The 20,138-nt window shown below is 31.6% G+C and overlaps 1 protein-coding gene and 1 long non-coding RNA gene across 3 annotated transcripts in view; one reads left to right on the forward strand and one right to left on the reverse strand.

Moving 5' to 3' along the window:
• The window catches only part of LOC114330123 (abhydrolase domain-containing protein 2), a 153,548-nt gene that overhangs the window by 45,429 nt on the left and 87,981 nt on the right, over window positions 1-20,138 (reverse strand). For both annotated transcript variants that reach the window (XM_028279434.2, XM_028279433.2), the window contains exons 2-3: window positions 13,492-13,664; window positions 1,463-1,630 (exon numbers count right to left, since the gene is read on the reverse strand). In XM_028279434.2, the coding sequence (XP_028135235.1) occupies window positions 1,463-1,630; window positions 13,492-13,664 (341 nt within the window). The remainder of the gene's footprint in view (window positions 1-1,462; window positions 1,631-13,491; window positions 13,665-20,138) is intronic.
• On the forward strand, window positions 7,708-10,736 carry LOC126879948 (uncharacterized). Its single transcript, XR_007696350.1, has 4 exons — window positions 7,708-7,847; window positions 7,906-8,381; window positions 8,435-8,747; window positions 9,853-10,736. It is a non-coding gene; the product is annotated as an uncharacterized LOC126879948 (long non-coding RNA).

Consider the following 20,138-nt stretch of genomic DNA (forward strand, 5'->3'; position numbering starts at 1 on the left):
TATGTCTACTACTGGAGTCATTCCGAAGAACCTCCTCGAAAGCATAAAAAGGCTGGGTCTAAATGAACATCTTTACAAGACCATGCAGAAAGCTGTACTACTCGCAACGGCCAGATGTGTACGAAAATTTTTGGGAGATACACCTGCATACCAAGTCACCTAGGGCTCGATAACACGGAAAGAGTCCCACCAGAGCTCAATCCTTTTGATACCGTAGGTATCTGGGATGAGTCAATTTTCCCCTTAGAGGGAGTGTGAGCCGTATGGCAAAATCTGGATAAGACGTTTATTGTTCCAAAAAAAAATATATAAATTTACAAAAAAAAACTTGTATCCTGTAACCTATATCCTGTAGCCTCCTATACCCTAGCAAGCGTTACTATTTATATTAACGTTGGTTATTTTAATTAGATTGTATTGTTCATAATATACAAAAGTAATGTACAATTGTACTCGATTTACAGTAGCGGTAATTCTTAATTAATTTTAGAAAATAAAAATTCAATTTTTTTACCAAAAATTTTTTTTACAAAACGCTGCGGCCCCCTTTTGCTTGCGGCCCTAGCCGAGGCCTAGTCGGCCTAGTGGTAAATCCGGCACTGGATTCATCACTGGAATATAATTAAACGTACCAGTTTTCGTTTTTCCAAATAGTTTTTTTTTGAAATTTAAAAGACGAAAAATTTTCAAATAGATTTTTCTAGAAAATGGTGTATTCTATCGACTTAAAACAAGAGTACCTTTTAGTATAAGAATACCTTACAATTTATTAATCCAGAGTCAAAAATGCTTAAAAGTTAAAGACAAAATAGTTATGCGATAAAGTAACCGTTGCCCTACTTAAACGTACGCCTATGATCGGTACTAGAAATTTGCAATGGATGGAATCGACTCATCCCTGGAAGATAAATACACATACCAATTTTTGTTTTTCTAAATAGAAGCATTCCGGAGGTATTTAAGAAAAACTAATTACCAGACGCCATCTTCAAATAGCTCTAGCTCCCTTAGGAAGCGTTTTCGGACTAAGTACATTGGGTTAAATTGTCTTAAAATTATCTGAGGAATCTCTTGTATTCGTTTGTCGGTAGAGTTTCTGGACACCCTGTAGAAATACGGGGTTTTCGTATTTGATGGATTCGTTATTGAGGCAATCAAAGCAGGAGAAGAAATCCTACTGTAATCAGTAAGCGAAAGCATCAAGTAACACATATTTTATCACTGTTCCAGGGGACCAGACCTTTTTAATTCGGAGAAACGGACTACAACCGGCCTAGTGTAGAGAACAGTGAGGGAGACCTATGTCCAGCAGTAGATGCGATTCGCTGATTGCTGATGGTGATAAAGGAGTTTTATAAATCTACCGGGAAGATATCTCCCAATCTCTAAAGAATAGGATACATTCTAATAATATTAATCGAATACAAAACTTATTTGCTACAACCTATTATCTGTTGCTTACCATAATTAAAGATTCTGGGTCCAGTCACAGGAACGTTCTTCAGTACTCCGACGTGGTTCAACACGACGCATCTGTAGCCGTGGTACTGTGCCCAATGTACGAATGTGCGTACGTAGATACTTTCAGATGTATTACAGATTCCAGGACAAATTGCTATGCTCACATCATCTGAAAAATAAATGTAAAACGTTATTTGACGTATTTATTTGTTTACTCACAATTACTGTTTACAATTTTTTTGAACCCTCATAGAAACCATTACCCAGCTTTGGATATTTTATTTATTTATAAATTTTATTTATTTATAAATAATTTTAGTTTATTGCAGGTACTTGCTGCGTCCTGTTTACAGTTGATTTCACTTCCTGTGGAAATGTGGTCTACTATTTTAAGGTAGGTAAGTGTTAAATATTATTTTTGGCACCTAATTTATATGTTTATTTCTCTTATTAATTACACAGCCCAACAAAAAATTTTTTTGAAGATATTCTACTTTAGCGGCGAATCGATTGAGGGTAAAATTTGATTGATCCGCGCGCATGCGCACACCGACAGTATGGTATTAGTTGTTATACGGGCTCTGATTGGGTGTTGAAATTTTAAAATGATCTGTCAATAATTGTTCAATATTTGGGTTATCGGTAAACAAAAATATTGTATAATATTATGTAGTTTTTATTGATGTGTGGACAGAAATAAAATCAAATTTATAATTATAGTGACTTTTTAAATAGTTTTGAAAAGCCGCAGCTACGTAATTCTAAATGTTTCAGTTGGAAATACCTAATAGTTTCAATACCTATCTATTTGGAAAATGTAAACAAAATAATGTAGTTACCTATTAGTAGGCAATGCTTTAATTTACATAATCTGATTACGAACAAACTTTCTACAAATCTTCATCTCATATATCGTTTTCTTACTCTATATTTTGTTGTATTTTATTTCGACAAAAATCAAACTAATAATTTTATTAAATTCATATAAATTTATGGTGTAAACGTTTAGTTTGTGTATATTCCCACATGACGTATACGAGAGTTTGGTGCAGTTTGAAATGGCGTCAACTTTCGTACGGCGCGGTAGACGTGAAGTGGGTTCAAGCCCCAAGCAAGTTATTATTTTTTTATTTTTTCTTATAGATTTTATGATTGTAAGTATATTATTATATAATTTTTGAAGATATTCTTCTTTTTTGACAGTGGTAGATAAGAAAGTTAGTTTGATTTTTAAATAAAATAAGTACAAATAACCTTTTAAGTATATTTACTTCGTTTAAATTACCTATTATATAATAGAAGAATATCTTCTTACGTGCGTACAAAGTACACACACATTCTTTTTTTGTCTTGCTGCCGAAAAAAAATCAACTGATTTTGGTTAATTCATCTGTGCTGATTCCAAAAATACAAACCTTTTCTTTGTATCAGCTCTAGTTTTCGAGATATTACATACTCATCAAATACTTAAATATTCTTAAATTTCTATATATTCCAATAGTATAACTGCACTATATCAGTTCTGTCATTCAGCAGTTCTGTATGACTTTGAACATACTTTTAAGGTGCTTCAAATTAAAAAAACTGATATTTCTAGGGTGAGTCTAATAAATTGAGCAGGGACTGTAGTGCAGGGTGCTCTTTTGTGAAAGTTGTGAAAATTTTTCTTGGAAACAATAAATCGGAAAATGACTGGGATATAGTGGAAGAAATGCTCAACAATTTTAACAAACACGATTGTCATATGAGTATTAAAATTCATTACCTCCACAGCCACTTAGACCGTTTCACAGACAATCTTGGTGACCTTAGTAAGGAACAAGGGGAACGCTTCCACCAAGATATCAAAACGATGGAAGAGAGGTATCAGGGAAGATGGGACACTCACTTGAAGGTGGATTACTGCTGGAGTCTTCAAAGGGACCGTCCTTTTAAAGCCTTTGCAAGAAAATCATAGAAAGGGAAGTTTTTAGGTGACACCGAATAACAGATTTGTGCTACGATGCCGCTTAGGTTAGATGAAAAGTTAAGTTTTTTTGGCAGATCTATGTAATGATTTTTGTAAGTATATTGTTATACAATAAATATCTTACTTTTTATTCGTGTTTTGTTTATTTGATGGGTAGCAGCACTACATATAGGTAGGTAGTGTTGCGTTAAATTACCCTATATGTCAGAAATGTGATCTGTTGTCGTATTTTCTGAAAACGATCTGATGGAGCTAATCTGGTAGCATTTTTGGATTCAGCAGACCCAAATTACCTAGAAACAGTAAAAAAATTTCCGGCAGCAAATAGTGTGTTTACCAGTGTTATGAAATGATCTCTTACTCTGAAAGAATATTTATTGAAACTTTGCACGAAACTTAATTAATAATTAAAAAAAGACATTTTTTATAAATAAAAAAAATTCGACCCGGGCAGATATTATTTCAGATTTTTTAGGTCATTCTAAACAAAAAAGATCTTTCGTAATTTTTCTCTAAAGTTGATCGTTTTCTAGTTATAAACAATTTAAAGCTGAAAAAAGAACCAAAGATGACAATTTTCAAGGCTCAAAAACACAGTAAAAAATATGATTTTTGAAATCATATTACAATACAAGTACATACATTCAAGTTCAAACCGTTTTCTATCAAGTCCTGATAATAATTTTAGCCAAGTTTTATTCTAAAACATATGTTTTTAATTGTTAATGAGGAAGGTTCCTTATGGTCATTAACAACTAAAAAAGAATGTGTGTGTACTTTGTACGCACGTAAGAAGTTATACTTCTATTATATAATTTTAACGAAGTAATTGTATTCTATTTAAATATTAAACTAACTTTCTTATCTACCACTTTCAAAAAATTTTTATTAAAACAACTAAAAAAAAATGAATCGTAGAGGATTGGAACCCGGGACGTTTCGATCTCTGACCAAACGCTCAACAACTAGACCATCGAGGCTCATTTGATTGACACGTAACTTTCGGATATAATTATGAGTGCAGCTGATCTCACTACTACTACCAACTTTGTTAAATTTCGAAACAGTAATTTCACTTTTATTTAATAATGGTACGGTAAACAATCCTCATTTCTTAATATGTTATTCCTTACAAAAATACCTTTAATTTAAGCACAAACAATTAAAAATCGTAAATTTGGGCCAAAAGTTATTAACTTTTTAAGAATTCCCATAGGAGCCCATGTTAAAACTTAACTTTGACCCTTAATAGTAATTAAACGGCACGGTAAAACATTTTTTAAAAAATCAAGTCTTAGTTTTTTGAAGTAAACTATAACATACTAAAATTTCATGCAAATCCTTAATTCTTTGCCGAAGGTGTAGAACGTCATTAAACTTGTGATATTTTGATATTTTGAAAATTGATCAAATTATTTTAATTTTGAAGTGAAAATGATTTAGAATTGAAAAAATACAACAAAACATAGAGTAAGAAAACAATATATTAGGTGAATATTGATATACATTTTGATGGTAATCAAATTATATAAATAAAAGTATTACATACTATGTATTTTGGCAGATCAAACAGGTAGGTTTATACCCATGATACATTAACAATTATTACGTACCTGTTGCTTTTAAAAACTATTTAAAAGTCACTACAATATTATAAACTTTTTTGTTTCTGTCCTCACAACAATAAAACTAATATATTATACATTTGTTTACCTTTACCTCCAAACCACAGGTGTCCTACAGCTGCCATATTGGATAATTTTTGACATGTCATTTGAACATCCAATCAGAACAAAATTATAATGCGCGTATGCGCCTGGGTGATGCGTATGTGCCTGGTTTTAACATATAAAAATTCACCCTCATCGCGCGTAAAGAAGTATAACTTCAAAAACAATGTTTCAGAATGAAATAAGTTCAAAAGGCTTATCAAGAACTGATAGATTAAGGTTTGAACTTGAATTTAGGTACTTCGTAATTTCAAAAATGATATTTTATACTTATGTTTTTGAGCCTTGAAAATCGTCATCTTTCGTTCTTTTTTCAGTTTTAAATTGTTTATAACTAGAAAACGATCAACTTTAGAGAAAAATTACACAAGACCTATTATTAATTAATTATAGTTAGACCAAGATTAGATCGGTCAACCCTTGTTTTTTGTAATTGTTAAGGTGCTAAATAACATATCCAATAATTTTTATCCATTAAACAGATCGGTGCAAATCGACCGTATATCGTATCTTAGACTAAAAGCTTTGAAATGGTGATTTATGCATGTTGATTTACTAAAAATGAAATGATCCTTGTTGCATAGAAAATAAATGTTAATAACTGTTGCAAAAATGAACCCGCAACCTTGATATTGCATAGAAAGTTGAGTATGTATTGTGGTGCTAAAAATATTCAGACTGATTCATCGAAAAGTTATTTAAAATTATTGTTTATCCCAAACAACTTTTTTTTGAAGTGAGTCAGAAAGAAATGAAATTATGTACAATGATTATATGGGTACCATAAGCAAGACGGAGAGTTATTATATTTATCAAAAAAATGTTAAAAAATGAAAAAAAAACTCCCAATAAAACACTGAAAACTTTTGTTTTCTATACTTCCACAAAATTTATTATTTTCAACTATCTGACTACAGCTGTTTCGGCAGAGTGCCTTTCTCAAGTGATATAATTTACAATGTGTTTGCCTTTTTAAGTCTCTAACTGAAGAGGTTGAGGAGTGGGGAGCTGTTTGTCTCGAGTTGGTCATTCAGAATTATATCTGTATTTTTCAGTTTATTAATTTCCATAGATTAAACAAATAGCAGTAAACAACGGCTATAACGAACAAACAGTTAACAAAATTTTCAATCAAAAACTCGATAAGAAAGCCCTGAAATTAGTGTATCCACCACCACAGAAAGAACCCAGTACCTTCTGCTCTCTCACATATACTGGCAAGATAACAACCAAAATAGCCACATACATAAAAAAGAAAGGAATAATACCAGCTTTCAGAACTAACAACAACTTAAGCAAATATATTAAGAACAATAAAAGCCGAAAGAGAAAGCAACTACAGAGTGGTGTGTACAAACTAACTTGTGGTGACTGTCCGAAAACGTACATTGGTCAAACTGGCAGAACTTTTGACAGACGGATATCAGATTGACACAAAAGGGCTTTCAACAATAGAAAAACAGACACTTCTACATACGCACTTCACCTTCTAGATCATAATCATTCTTTCAATGAAGAGTTTCAAATTCTGCATATCCAAAATAAAGGCCTTAAGCTATCTTTATTAGATTCTATGGAAATTAATAAACTGAAAAATACAGATATAATTCTGAATGACCAACTCGAGACAAACAGCTCCCCACTCCTCAACCTCTTCAGTTAGAGACTTAAAAAGGCAAACACATTGTAAATTATATCACTTGAGAAAGGTACTCTGCCGAAACAGCTGTAGTCAGATAGTTGTAAATAATAAATTTTGTGGAAGTATAGAAAACAAAAATTTTTAAAAATAAAAATAATAAAATGGTAAAAATAAAATAAAAATCTGTGGCTAACGGACTCGCATCCAAGCCATTTTTCACACACACACACACACACACACACACACACACACACAAACACACATACACACACACACACACACACACACACACACACACACACACACACACACACACACACACACACACACACACACACATAAAAATTTTTAAGTGTTTTATTGTGAGATAAAATGAACTTCCTTCAAGTAACGGTCGAATCCATCAATTATTGAAAAAAAAACATTTACAACATTGCAAAACTTGATTGCAAAAAATTCCAATTTTTGTTTAAACAATTTGAACAACTTTTTTGTCATAGGACTTGTTCCTTTTTAATAATATTAAAATGTCATTGCATTTTATTTTTAAAATGCATAAAAACATGATAAGTTAATATAATGTTTTATTTGTCGCTGCCAAACTCATTTTTTAGTTTTGTAATTAAGATAAGACGCACCTACACCTGAGAGAGAACAATTCTTAGCCAAAACAATATAATGTTATATTCTTACACATTTGTGCTCACCGTTTCTGACGATGCTAGTATATTGTTACAAAGTAATTTTTATTTAAAAGCACAATAATTATACCACACGTTTTTACAATTATAAAGATATATATCATTTCAAATTTAAACGATAACTTTATTTTTATTCCATAATTACCAAAATGTTTTCGTCACAATACGTTCTACAGATAAATACATACTTATCTTTTCCTACAACAAATACACAGTTTTTTTGCTATTCGAATCAGTTAGTTCACTCTAGTTTTTATGCGGTTCCTGCGCTAGCAGAAACTCCTAGCAGACTGCGCAGTAGACTAGGAGGAAAATGTTGCTGTTGCAAGATTTAAAATATTCCGGTAAAGAATACATTCCAAAATTATAATAAAATAATTACTATTATCGATTTTTTTTCAGAAAGCTGAAAATTAAATTCATAAATGGTAAAATCCTTTATGTACACACTTTATAAAATTTGAAAAATAATATTTTCTAATTATTGATTGAATATATTCAAACAATTAACACAACTCTCTCAATTGATGACATTTGGCAACAGTGAGTAGACTTGTATTCCAAACTCCAAACCAAACATAACCACATAACCTTATAAAAATTTCAGTTGTTAAAAATGTTAAATGAGTTATTTATTATTGTTTTCTTATATTTTGCAATTGTTAAGTTGGTTTACTTCGAATTTAATAGGCATTATTTACCAAAGAATATGCATTACTTTGGTATCTCTCCAGTTTTCTACAAGAAGTTTGGTGATTTTGAATTGGGATTATGATGAATTCAACCCAAAGGAAATAATGTGTACTAATATTTGATGTGGAAAAATTCCAGACACCATAAAAAGTTGAGTTTCTTCCTGTTCCCATGGATGAAAATGGGTAAGAACGTAAATTCTATCATTGACATAATTTTTGACCTGCTTTCGTTTTAGGTTTGCAGAATGAAAAGAAATTGTTCAATGTAATAAACTTTCTATGAACAGTCCTCAATATTGTTACATTAACTTTGAAATATGCACTTTACATTCTGAGGAGCAGGCCTTTGCAGAAATGCTGAAATGCCGTTGAAAAACAATGCAAAATAAAATAAACAAAATACATCTTGAGATTAAACATTCCAGTTGAAGGTGTGTTCTTTCGTAAACTGGAATGATAATTTTGTAATTCTGTAGGCACATCTATTGAGAAGTTACAACCAGTGGCAAAGTGCCTCAAGGGAATCTATGTATGATATTATAATTGGAGGTATGAGTATACGTTTCAAAATAATTGCCGGATTATTCTGAGAAAGTGTAAATTTTGGTCATGAATTTGGTACATAACTGTACTCTAAAAACCATTGACACCTGTTTTGAAAAACCATGTTTCTATAATCCGTTCCACCTTGACTTTACAGTCTAGGGAACATAGGCAATGCGTTATGAGTGTTTTTATCGCAGTGATGCCGATTTTATCAAAAATAATTTTTAATCGAACATTTGAGAGATTAAATTAAAACTATTTTATAAAGGCAATCTACAATTTTAGGATTCATATTCGTAATAACTATAGTATATCAAATAAACTTAAACGCATACGAATCCTAAAATTGTAGATTGTCTTTATAAAACAGTTTTAATTTAATCTATCTAATGTTCGGTTACAAATTCTTTTTGATAAAATCGGCCTCACCCAGCTAAAAACTCTAATAAGGACTGCATTCCTTATGTTCCCTATACTGTAAAGTCAAGGTGGGACGGACATTAGAAACCATTGATAACAAATATAGATGGTTACCTCTATAATTGTTTATGTGCTGGTTTCATAAAGATGCTTCAAAAATCTATATGGGTCTTACTAGGCAGCACAGCCATGCCTTTAATAGCTTTTCCAATTATATTTTCAATATGCTTATTCTAGTTAAGATTGTGGGGTAAAAAGCCCACTAAATATTTGAGTTCATTTGTAGGTATCAGAATTGGCTCCACAGCCCATGGTGGGTCTTGGCCTGTTCCAGAATCAGCTTCCACTCCTTCCTATCCTTTGCATTGACTTTACAATTTCCAGCATGAGTTTTTAGGTATATATGGGATTATATTGTGATAACAACCAGATCTATGAAAGAATAGTATGTTGTTAAATTTGAAGGTTGTGGTGGCACTATTTATGAATATCTGATAATATTGGTTAATGTGAATGGGGTCCAAAATGGGGTTTAAGCTGTTATATAAAAAAAACTAGGTCATCAGCATACAGAAGTAGGGTGACATTATCTGGTATTAAATTATGTGAATAAGACGAATTAAATGTAAAACTATTTATTCTGCTAATCAATATGATTTTTATATAAAATATATGTTATTCTTTCTAGGGACATCTCATCTGAAGGAATTACAATTATTTGCCAGTATGCCAAATGAATTTTCAACATCAATCATACTTTCGTGAATTTATTGATGAAAATAAAACTAGGTACATGATTTATTATTTACTTCCAAGGGATTCTAAGATACTATGTGTAAAAAGTCCAATATGCAGTGATGAGCGTGCTAATAACCCGCAAAATATGGGATATAACGCTAAAGATGGGAAACATGGGATGCTGTCTGAAGTAAAAAGAGATGAAACTTCTAGAGGTGGAAATTATCGATATAAACATATAAATTAATATATATTACATAGTTTATTATTATATATATATTACATAGTTTCCCACCTTTAGACGTATCAGATGAGTATGACAACTGTCACTATGACAGGAGAATTTTATAAAATACTCCTGTCACGGACGTCTAAAGGTGGGAAACTATGTAATGTTATTGTTGACTAAGAGTGTTAACCTGCTAACTCCATTTTTCACTGTGAGTGATATTGGGGTAGTTTCTAGGTCTGTGTACCTTCATACGCTGTCCCACAAGCCCGCTGGTTCCACTGTAGTTTAGAGATAGTTATTTCTAAACTACATTGGTGTCAGCGGGTTTGTGGGGTGGTGTATGAAAGTACACAGACCCAGAAACCAGCCCAATATCACTCAAAGTGAAAAATGGAGTCAGCAGGTTAAAACTCTTATCTGATGTTATGTTAATTTATTCGTTTATAACGATAATTTCCACTTCTACCAGTTTCATCTTTTTTTATCTCACAAGTTAATGTTTTCCATCTTTTTCCATCTGTTCTCCATGAAATTTATGAGTTCATTTTTTGTACCTATTAAACTTTATTTTAAGGATGAATTTGAAATGCATTTAGGGAATATATCTGTAAAAAATAAAATTTGTATTGTAAAATTAAAATTCTCAAAATATAATTTATAATTCGAATGTATTATTATTTTTTTCCTATATAGAAAAGTCCTCTTATTAGTTTCCTCATTAGCTCTTTTGACAAGACATCAGTACTTCGTTTTTTAGATTTCTCGCAACGATTCAGATCCGGAAGATCCTGCGTAGACATCATTACTTACTTAATTACTTATTCCTCTTCACTCCATACGGAGCATAGGGCATCAACTGTCTGCCTCCATTCTGTCTTATCCTTTGCATTGATCTTTATTTCTGTCCAGGTTTTCCCAATAGGGCTTTTCATTCACAGTCGTTTGTTTCGAGCTTCTGTGATATGTCATATAATCCATGTATATTAGTATTATATAGCATTAATTTCTTTTTCAACACTTCTTTTCCACGTTTCTACTGGTCTACCTGGTCTTCTCTTTCCATGTGGTGTATATTCTAGGGCTTGCCTCGCTATGTCTGTGTCAGGTCTCCTTAGTGTGTGCCCCATCCAACTCCATTTCCTTTTGCATATTATCTTAGATATACATAGGTTTCTGGTTAGTTCTTGTCCATAGCTCTTGGTTTGATATACGGTTTGGCCAGTAAATGTTAAGAATCTTCCTTAGGAATTTATTTATGAATACCTGCATCTGTCCAATACATTTTCTTGACACTTTCCAAGTTTCTGCTCCATATAGTAATACAGTCTTCACGTTGCTGTTGAATAGTTTTTCGGTTTTAATTGTCATCCGATGTGAATACCACATTTTCCTTAGCATATTGAATGCGTTTGTAGCGTAGACGCCAGTATTGTACTAAGACAAATCACAAAAAAGCCCATCGAGTATAATAAACCAGCATATCTGTTTTATAGACCTGACAAAGGCTTTCGATCGCGTCCAAGTCGAAGACGTCTTACACTTACTCTATAGAAGAGACATGCGAATCAATATTATACCAACCATCGAAAACATCTATTTCCATAATCGAATACAGGCAAAGATAAATGGAAAACTAACACAGTTTATACCAGTACAAAGCCGAGTCAGACAAGGTAACCCGTTAAGCCCACTGCTGTTTAATGTATCTAAAAATGGACGAAATAATAGAAGCAGTATGTAAAGGTCATGGTTACAGAATGGGGAACAAACAACTCCAAATATTAGGTTATGCAAACTACGCCACATTAATCGCCGAGACAGAAGACAATCTCCAAAGATTAACACATATCTTCAATACAACAGCCAAGAAATACAATATGATAATATCAGCAAAATTGAGTGAATACAATATTTCTTTAGAAATCCATAAATATATTCGCTAATAATTAAGAAACTAATTTGCAGTGGTTATAGCCAACCTTCATTAGTGGAGTAGGCACTGGAAGAAGAAGACCAATGAAGATAAAGTAGAGCCCATTGTTAGACCAAAATTTTGTTTATATAGAAAAAATTATTTAGTTGAAAATAGGTACATAATCTCAATGAATCCATTAAAGCTGATACATTTAGGGCCGGTACTTTATGTCCCGGTTAAACCTCGGTTAGCTAACCGGGGTTTAATCGGGACAGAAAAGTACCTCATAGAGCCTCTTGCGTTGTAATAAAAGCAATTATAATTATTATTATAATTATTTATGAATATAATAATAAGTATAATTGCGTTTATGTCTATGTTATGCATATATTTCTGTCCCGATTAAACACCGGTTAACTAACCGGCTGTTAACGGAGACATAAAGTACCGGCCCTAAGTCTTCAGAACAACAATAATAATTATTTAGGAAACTATCGATAAATTGTCAAGAGCTTCGTAAACGTTAATTGTAGAAAAATATTCCTTATTTCGAAAAATCTTTGTCCTATTTATTTTCGAGCAGTGTATCAAAAATATTGTTGAGCAGTATAACACACGCTGTTATGCGCGTGCGTCCGGCTGCAAGCTCTCGATGCGCAGTGGGAAAAATGGAACATTTTTTCATCACGTACTTCAGGGCAAGTGACTATACTGATTGTTGTATAAACCTATATACTGTGACAAATATGTAATTTTAAAAATTAGTTCCATTTTATATGTTCCTTTACAAATTAAGCTCACACTCTGTAAACTTGCACGGAATGTAACAACGTGAGGAAGAGAGATGGCGCTTCTCTTCCGATTGCGTTCGTACTTAGCTTTCTGCGCAGATGAGCAAAATAGCTAAGTCTGCCATTTTTGGCAAATACTAATCAATAAGTATATGACGATAATATACTCTTATCGTCTAGGGTACGCCTATATATTCAACAAAACACTGACAATATAAAAGACCGAACAGAAATCCACTAGGCGTCATTCTCTCTGTAGGAGAATACCTACCTACCCATCGGAACAGGTGAGCTGAACGAAATCGATGAATCCCCATCGTATCCAACGACTGCGTGCGTTGAAAGTAATTATCATTCTGTTACCGTCCGAGAGGACGGTAATTGGACACATCTAATTTGGCGTTGAGAAATAGATATGACTCCTGATGAATATCCTTAGTTGTGGATTTATTATTCTTGTATCTATCAAATATCCTCACACTAAGTTTCTAGGGTCTACTGAAGCCGTATATGTGGAACGTATACATAAATGACGAAAGAATTTTCCATTTTTGTGTGTTTAGAAAAAATAAATGTCTTAAAAAACGAATTCTGTCTTCGACTGTTATTACCCGAGGTTATCACAAGTAATTATTGAAACCATTTTCTTACCTGGAAAGTGAGTGTCTATTGGTTGATACATATCGTAGGTTAATGTTGTGCCATCTTGCAGTGTGAGGAATACCCTTTCTCCCGTAGGCCAAGGACATTTCACTCTACCAATAATACTATGAAGGATTGTTTGCACGTGACCGCTGAAACCCCAAAGTCGAGTTGGAATGTAGCTGAAACAAATGATTTATTTTAAAAGATTAGGTATTTCTTAATCATGTAAAGAAAAAACTTAAATAAGCCTAGAATCATTGAAACAATCAATTACTAATAATATATTATTAATTTGGTAACAAAAATTGCGGATGTTGCTGCATACACCTTTGACTTATCAAATTATGGTTGTGTAAATGATGAGCAGTTTCGTAATTTCCTAAATAATATACTCGAAGAGCATTAATTATTATAAATTTCTACAAATGGTTTCATTAATAAAAGACCATTAGACAATGACGATTGCATTAATCCCTCATACATCTATGTTTAAAGCCAATGAAACGCATACGCCGGTCAATGAGAGCAAACACAGGATATTACTTTCGAATTCTATCCTACTGCATGGATTTTAATGAAATTTTGGGAATACTCTCTACTTATCTCTTAATTTAAAGTCTACCCTATGCCGAAGCGTTTTTATAGTCCTTGGACCCACATATAAAATTATTACTTATGACCACACCGTCGAAACTTTTTGTACTTGATATTTGGGTGGAGTCGGACAAATTTGGAGCTTGGCACATTATGGTAGTGGGGCGTTTGTCTGTCAAGCTGTCAGGAAGTTGTCAATTTTATGCAAGAAAAAAATTTATAACCACATTGGCCATTTTGTTTTAATCAATGGTTTTTATCATATAAACAGCGAAAACAATTTTGTCGGACAAAAATATTGGGCAATATGACGCGTCGGACACGCTAAATATGTCAAATTTATGAAAATAATAAATTTATTACCACATGGCTAATGTTAACAAAATCTACCATAAAACCTTTTTACAATAATGCGGTAACCTTGTCGGACAATTTTCACAGGGCATATGCGCAGTCGGATGCGCCAAAGATGTCAATTTCCTGGAATTTTTTTATTTACAACCATTTTTCCGAGAAAAATTAGAGGGTATAAGTAATTATATTGTAAATAAAAAAAGAATGTGTGTGTACTTTGTACGCACGTAAGAAGATATTCTTCTATTATATAGGTAATTTAAACGAAGTAAATATACTGAACAGGTTATTTGTATTTTATTTAAAAATTAAACTAACTTTCTTATCTACCACTTTCAAAAAATTTTTATTAAAATAACGAAAAATAAAAAAAAGTATGAATCGTCCAGGATTAGAACCCGCGACTTTCCGTGTGCTTCCGTTCTCTGTCCCACCGCTCTGCCAACTACGCCATCGAGCCACTTGAATTGACACGTAAGTTTCGGATATAATTACACAACACGGCGACAAACTGTAAAAATGTTATACCTACATATTTCATTATTTTACTACAGGGAAACACAAATCCAAAAACACAAGAATTATAATAAATAATACATTTCCTAAAACCACTAATATATTCTTTTAATGACTTATTTGCACGGTTACAGATACATACATACCAATCTTGAAAGATTAGCAATGAACTACATACTGTCAGTGTGCGCAGGCGCGTGGTTCATGTACAATTTTACCCTCAATCGATTCGCCGCTAAAGAAGAATATCTTCAAAAATCTAAGTGTCCGACAAAAATATTGGGATGTAGAATAACATTATGTTGTTTTATATGCCATTAGATTGAAAACTTAGTCTATTGTGTTATCATTCAAAATTTTAGCTCCTCGAAATTTCTAATTTGTTTCAGTGATGACAACTATATTTATAGTCCGTTCTGTAACGGTAAAATATTGCAAAACCTCTAAATTTTAAAGAACCGCATGGATTGACATGAAAATTGGCATACACATAGCTAACAAGTCAAAGAAAAAAAGTGATATTGTGCCTATATTTGCTTTTGCCCTGGGGGTGGTTTTCACCCCCTGTTGGGGGTGAAAAAATATTCGTCCAAAGAAAGTCAGGAAATGGATAAACTGGATAATTTTAAGTAACTTTTGTTCTATAGAGTTTTTTTAACTAAGTCAATACTTTTCGAGTTATTTGGCAGTGAATATGTTCATTTTTTCAACAAAATAACCACGCTTTTAGACGGTTTTTCGCTAATAACTCAAATAGTAAGTATTTTGTCGAAAAAAACATTTTAAGAAAAAATATAGCCTGTAAAAATTTAAAAAAAATGGTGTATACATCACGTCTCTACATCAAGTAGAAGCAGAGTTATAGCTAATGAAAAATAGGTTCATATTCGTCAAATTCTAAATGGAATACTTTAACGTGAAATAACCAAAAATGAAGCACATTTCGAGGAAAACTCATTACAACTTATTTAAAGTGTTTAAAAATATCTTCATTTTTGTTTTATAAAAAAAATTTCTAGCATCAAAATTAAACAAGTTACGCTCAAAATAAAGTTAGTCCCTTTTGGTTTTGGTAAAAAAATCGAGAAAATCACCCCCTAATTAGTATCTTAAATGAACTTAATCGTTACGACCTCACAAGTTTCTTGACTCGTGTATATATTCTTTATATGATCTGTAAGTTTCATCGGTTCAAAGTCCTTATTATTGAAAGGGCTGTAGTTAAAAGGGTTGAACGAGTCATTGATCACGAATGTATGCAAATTTAGAAACACCAAATCTTAATCAATTTTTGTCTAACAGAAAAACAAAAAAACACATGATATTCAAAAAAGCAAATCTGACTTTTTTTGTTCTTCGAGATTTTTGGTATCTCTAACAATTTTTAAGTTATTTTGAAAAAAAGCATATTTTTCAAAATTTAAATTTTTAAAAATTTTACTTTGAAACCAAATTTTTTTAAAAATAAGCACTTTGAATCAATGAAACTTACAGATCATATAAACACAACATAAGTAAAATAATTTGTGGAGCGGTAACGATTAATTTCATTTAAGTTGCTAATTAGGGGTTGGCCTTCCCGATTTTTTTTGCAAAAACAAAAAGGACCAACTTTATTTTGAGCGTAACTTGCTTAAATTTAATGCTAGAAACTTTTTCTAAAAACAGAAATAAATATTTTTTAAAACACTTTAAAAAAGTTATAATGAGTTTTCCCCAAAAAGTGCTTAATTTTTTGGATATTCCACGTCGAAATATTCTATTTGAAATTTGGTGAATATGAATCTATTTTTCATTGGCTATAACTCTGGTTCTACGAGATCCAGAGACCTAACGCGTACACCATTTTTTTTACTTTTTTATAAGCTATATTTTGGCTAAGAACGTTTTTTTCGACAAAATACTTACTTTTTGAGTTATTTGCGAAAAACCGTCTAAAAATATGGTTATTTTGTTGAAAAATGAACATATTCACTCGCAAATAACTCGAAAAGTGTTGACTTGGCGAAAAAGCTCTATAGAACAAAAGTTACTTAAAATTAGTCAGTTTACCCATTTCCGGACTTATTTTGGACATCTATATTTTCACCCCCAAAAGGGGGTGAAAGTCACCCCCAGGACAAAAGCACACATCGGCACAATATCACTTTTTTTCTTTGACATGTAAGCTATACGTATGCCAAATTTCATGTCAATCCAAGCGGTTCTTTAAAATTTAGAGCAAAAACCGTGAAAGAATGGACTATTATCTTACGATTGTTTAGTTTATTGTTTATTTCTCCCTTTTGCACTACTCATCTTCAATTCTCAATCAAATATTGATATCTCCCCGTGTAAATGAAATGGGAATTTAAAACCAACTTTTAATTTAGCAGCTGCTTTTGCTGTCTATAAATTCCTAATTTCTCGGAAAAGAATAAATCTTTATATTTTGGTTTGAATGCCGTATTCAATCCTCACGATGATTTATTTCAAATCCGTAATTAGTGTTGGCGTGTGAACAAAATAGTTATTTTAGTGGAACACGAGACTATTGCAGGAAAAGCACTCTCTCTGATGGAAGCGAAAATATTTAGGTGTGATTGAACAATAAATCTTGTTCCTGGTCTCCAGCAGTTTCCAACCCCTTACCTTGACATAGAAATTACACACTGTTGCGAAGGTCTTTGCACGTGGCATGTTACTTTTAGAATTAACATGATGGCAATATTGGAACTGCTTCAGATGACGTTTGAAGTTTACAGTTGAAGATTGAACATATGAATAAACATATGAAACCTCTTTTTTGCTTCCAGTTGATTTCACGCATGTTTACGATATGCCCAAAACATTCAAATTGTTTTATTCCTAAAAAAGTTTAAGTTTTTAATCTAATAGCTAGACTTAGGCAAATATGCAAATTGCATATTTTGCATATAATGCATAAAAAATGCAAAAATTTCCGATTTTGCATATTTTTATATAAGTGTGCATAAAGTGCATATAATTTTAAATTTTGGTTGTAACTATACATATATTTTTATATTACTGTAACAAGTAGCTTGGAAATCTTAATATTTAATTTTGTTTTATAATCTCTTGGTACATATTCAAATTTTGGGTACCTGAATGTAGTAACTAATAAAAAAGCGGCTTATTATATGTACACAGTTTTGTCACGTTTTGGTTACAAAGGTTCCAAAATCGGCCAGTTTATATCTCTAGGTAAAAATTTTTATTTTGATGGCCCATTTCGCTTTTTTTTGTAAAATAAGCCGTGAACACGTGTCTTCGTAATTGTGAATAATTAATGTGCTTTGAAAATGCCGCAAATAGACAGTTTAGTGTCGTGGTGTCATTCATAAAATCAAACTATAGTTTTATTCAGAAAACTATTAGTCAATTAGAATCCTCCAAATAATTATCATTGTTATACAGTACATTTTAAATAAAAGAATTTGAATCAGTGTTTCAAAACGTTAAAAGTAATACATATTGGATAGGAAATTTTTCAAAAGTTTAAAGCTACCATGAAAAAAAAACAGTGGTTATTACCAGATTATTTCTCAAGTGGTTCAAGTACTAGCTGGGATATTTTTCGAAGCACTTAATTTAGAACCAACTATTATCGTAAATTTGAACAATGCCCCAATTACATCAGTTATTATCGAAAGAAGTTTTCCTATGTAATCACAATCAGATAGAAGCCATAAGTATTTGTTAGAAAATTTTGAACAGCATTTGATAATTATTTATTGTTACCACAATTCGAAATAATATCAATTATTTATTTGTTAAAATACTTAAATACTTAAATATTTAATTAATTAGCTTAGTTAGTAAAATATATACATGTTAATTAATACACCATGTGGAGATATTGTAAATATGTTTGTAAATAAAAAAATACTGTAAATATTTTTTTTAATTACATGCATATTTTCTAGATAAACGTGCATATTTTTTGTAAAATGCTGCATATTTTTATGCGCATATTTTATACCTTTTTATTTGCATATTTGCCTAAGTCTACTAATAGCACATAAAATTATATTTAAAATACCATTTTATATCCCATCAGATTAAAAACAATGGAAAATCTGGTTACACCATCCGAGGCTTCTAAAAACGCAAGTCATACGGGTGCTGAGACTAAAGAAAGATGAGGGAATTTTACAATTTATAATTCACATCCCATCTGCTCAGCGAGAATGGTTCCCTTCGGACTCCAAATAGAGTAAATATATAAATTAAAAATGAATAAACCTTGTTGTGAAAACAACAGTTAAATTAATTCGCATTTTTATAAAAATATTGCTCTTAAATTTGTTGGGACAATCTGTACCATTTGCTAGTGAGATTTAAGAATTTTGTTTTTAAGTGTTGTGTTTAAGCATTAAAGATAAAGCGGACATATGGTTTTGCTGTTTTAGCTTCTTCGGTGGTCGCAAGGGTAGAAACCTTAGAGGATGGAAATTTTTTTACAAAAAAATTTTCCATCCTCTAATGTTTCAACAGACTAGATACTTGTATTGTAATAACGGTTGTACTAATATGCAGATCCTCAGTGACACTAAGGATTACATTTAATTCATGTTTTCTTCACTTACAATAGTTTTTGTTCGATCAGATTTATCATAATCTAAGTGTCCAGTCCGTTGAAACCGTTCTAGTATATTTTTAAACGTTTCTCTTCTTAGTTGTCGTCTATCAGGGAATTTCTGATGAAAAATTCTTATTGCTAGTAGCACATTTTTGTTATACTCCATTAGCACAAACATCTTATCAGTTCCTCATTAGAAAAATTCATATTAGTAATGGTAACAAAGCAACTGGAACTATAAAAATAGTATAATGTCAAATTTTTAAGGAAAATTAGTGTCATAGCCGACTAGGTAGAATATTGTATGTTTTTATTAATATTTTGCGCACCAACAATGCTAACTACGAATTTATTTGGATATCTCATCCAATATTAATAAATTAAGGATCAGGCTAGATTATGATGTATTTTTTTTGAAAAATTATTTTTGATTGAATATTTTCACGGTCACCTAATAAAATTTCACTTAATTTTTCTTGCAATTAATGTTTGGCTTAAAGAATCACGAATAACTTACAAATTAAAGCACTTATATATAGGGTATAGGGAATGCTTAAGAAATAAAAAAGTACCATAAAATATTATTTCATTACAAAACTAAAATACA

This window comes from Diabrotica virgifera, chromosome 2 (genome assembly GCF_917563875.1).
Source record: "Diabrotica virgifera virgifera chromosome 2, PGI_DIABVI_V3a".
Lineage (NCBI taxonomy): Eukaryota > Metazoa > Arthropoda > Insecta > Coleoptera > Chrysomelidae > Diabrotica > Diabrotica virgifera.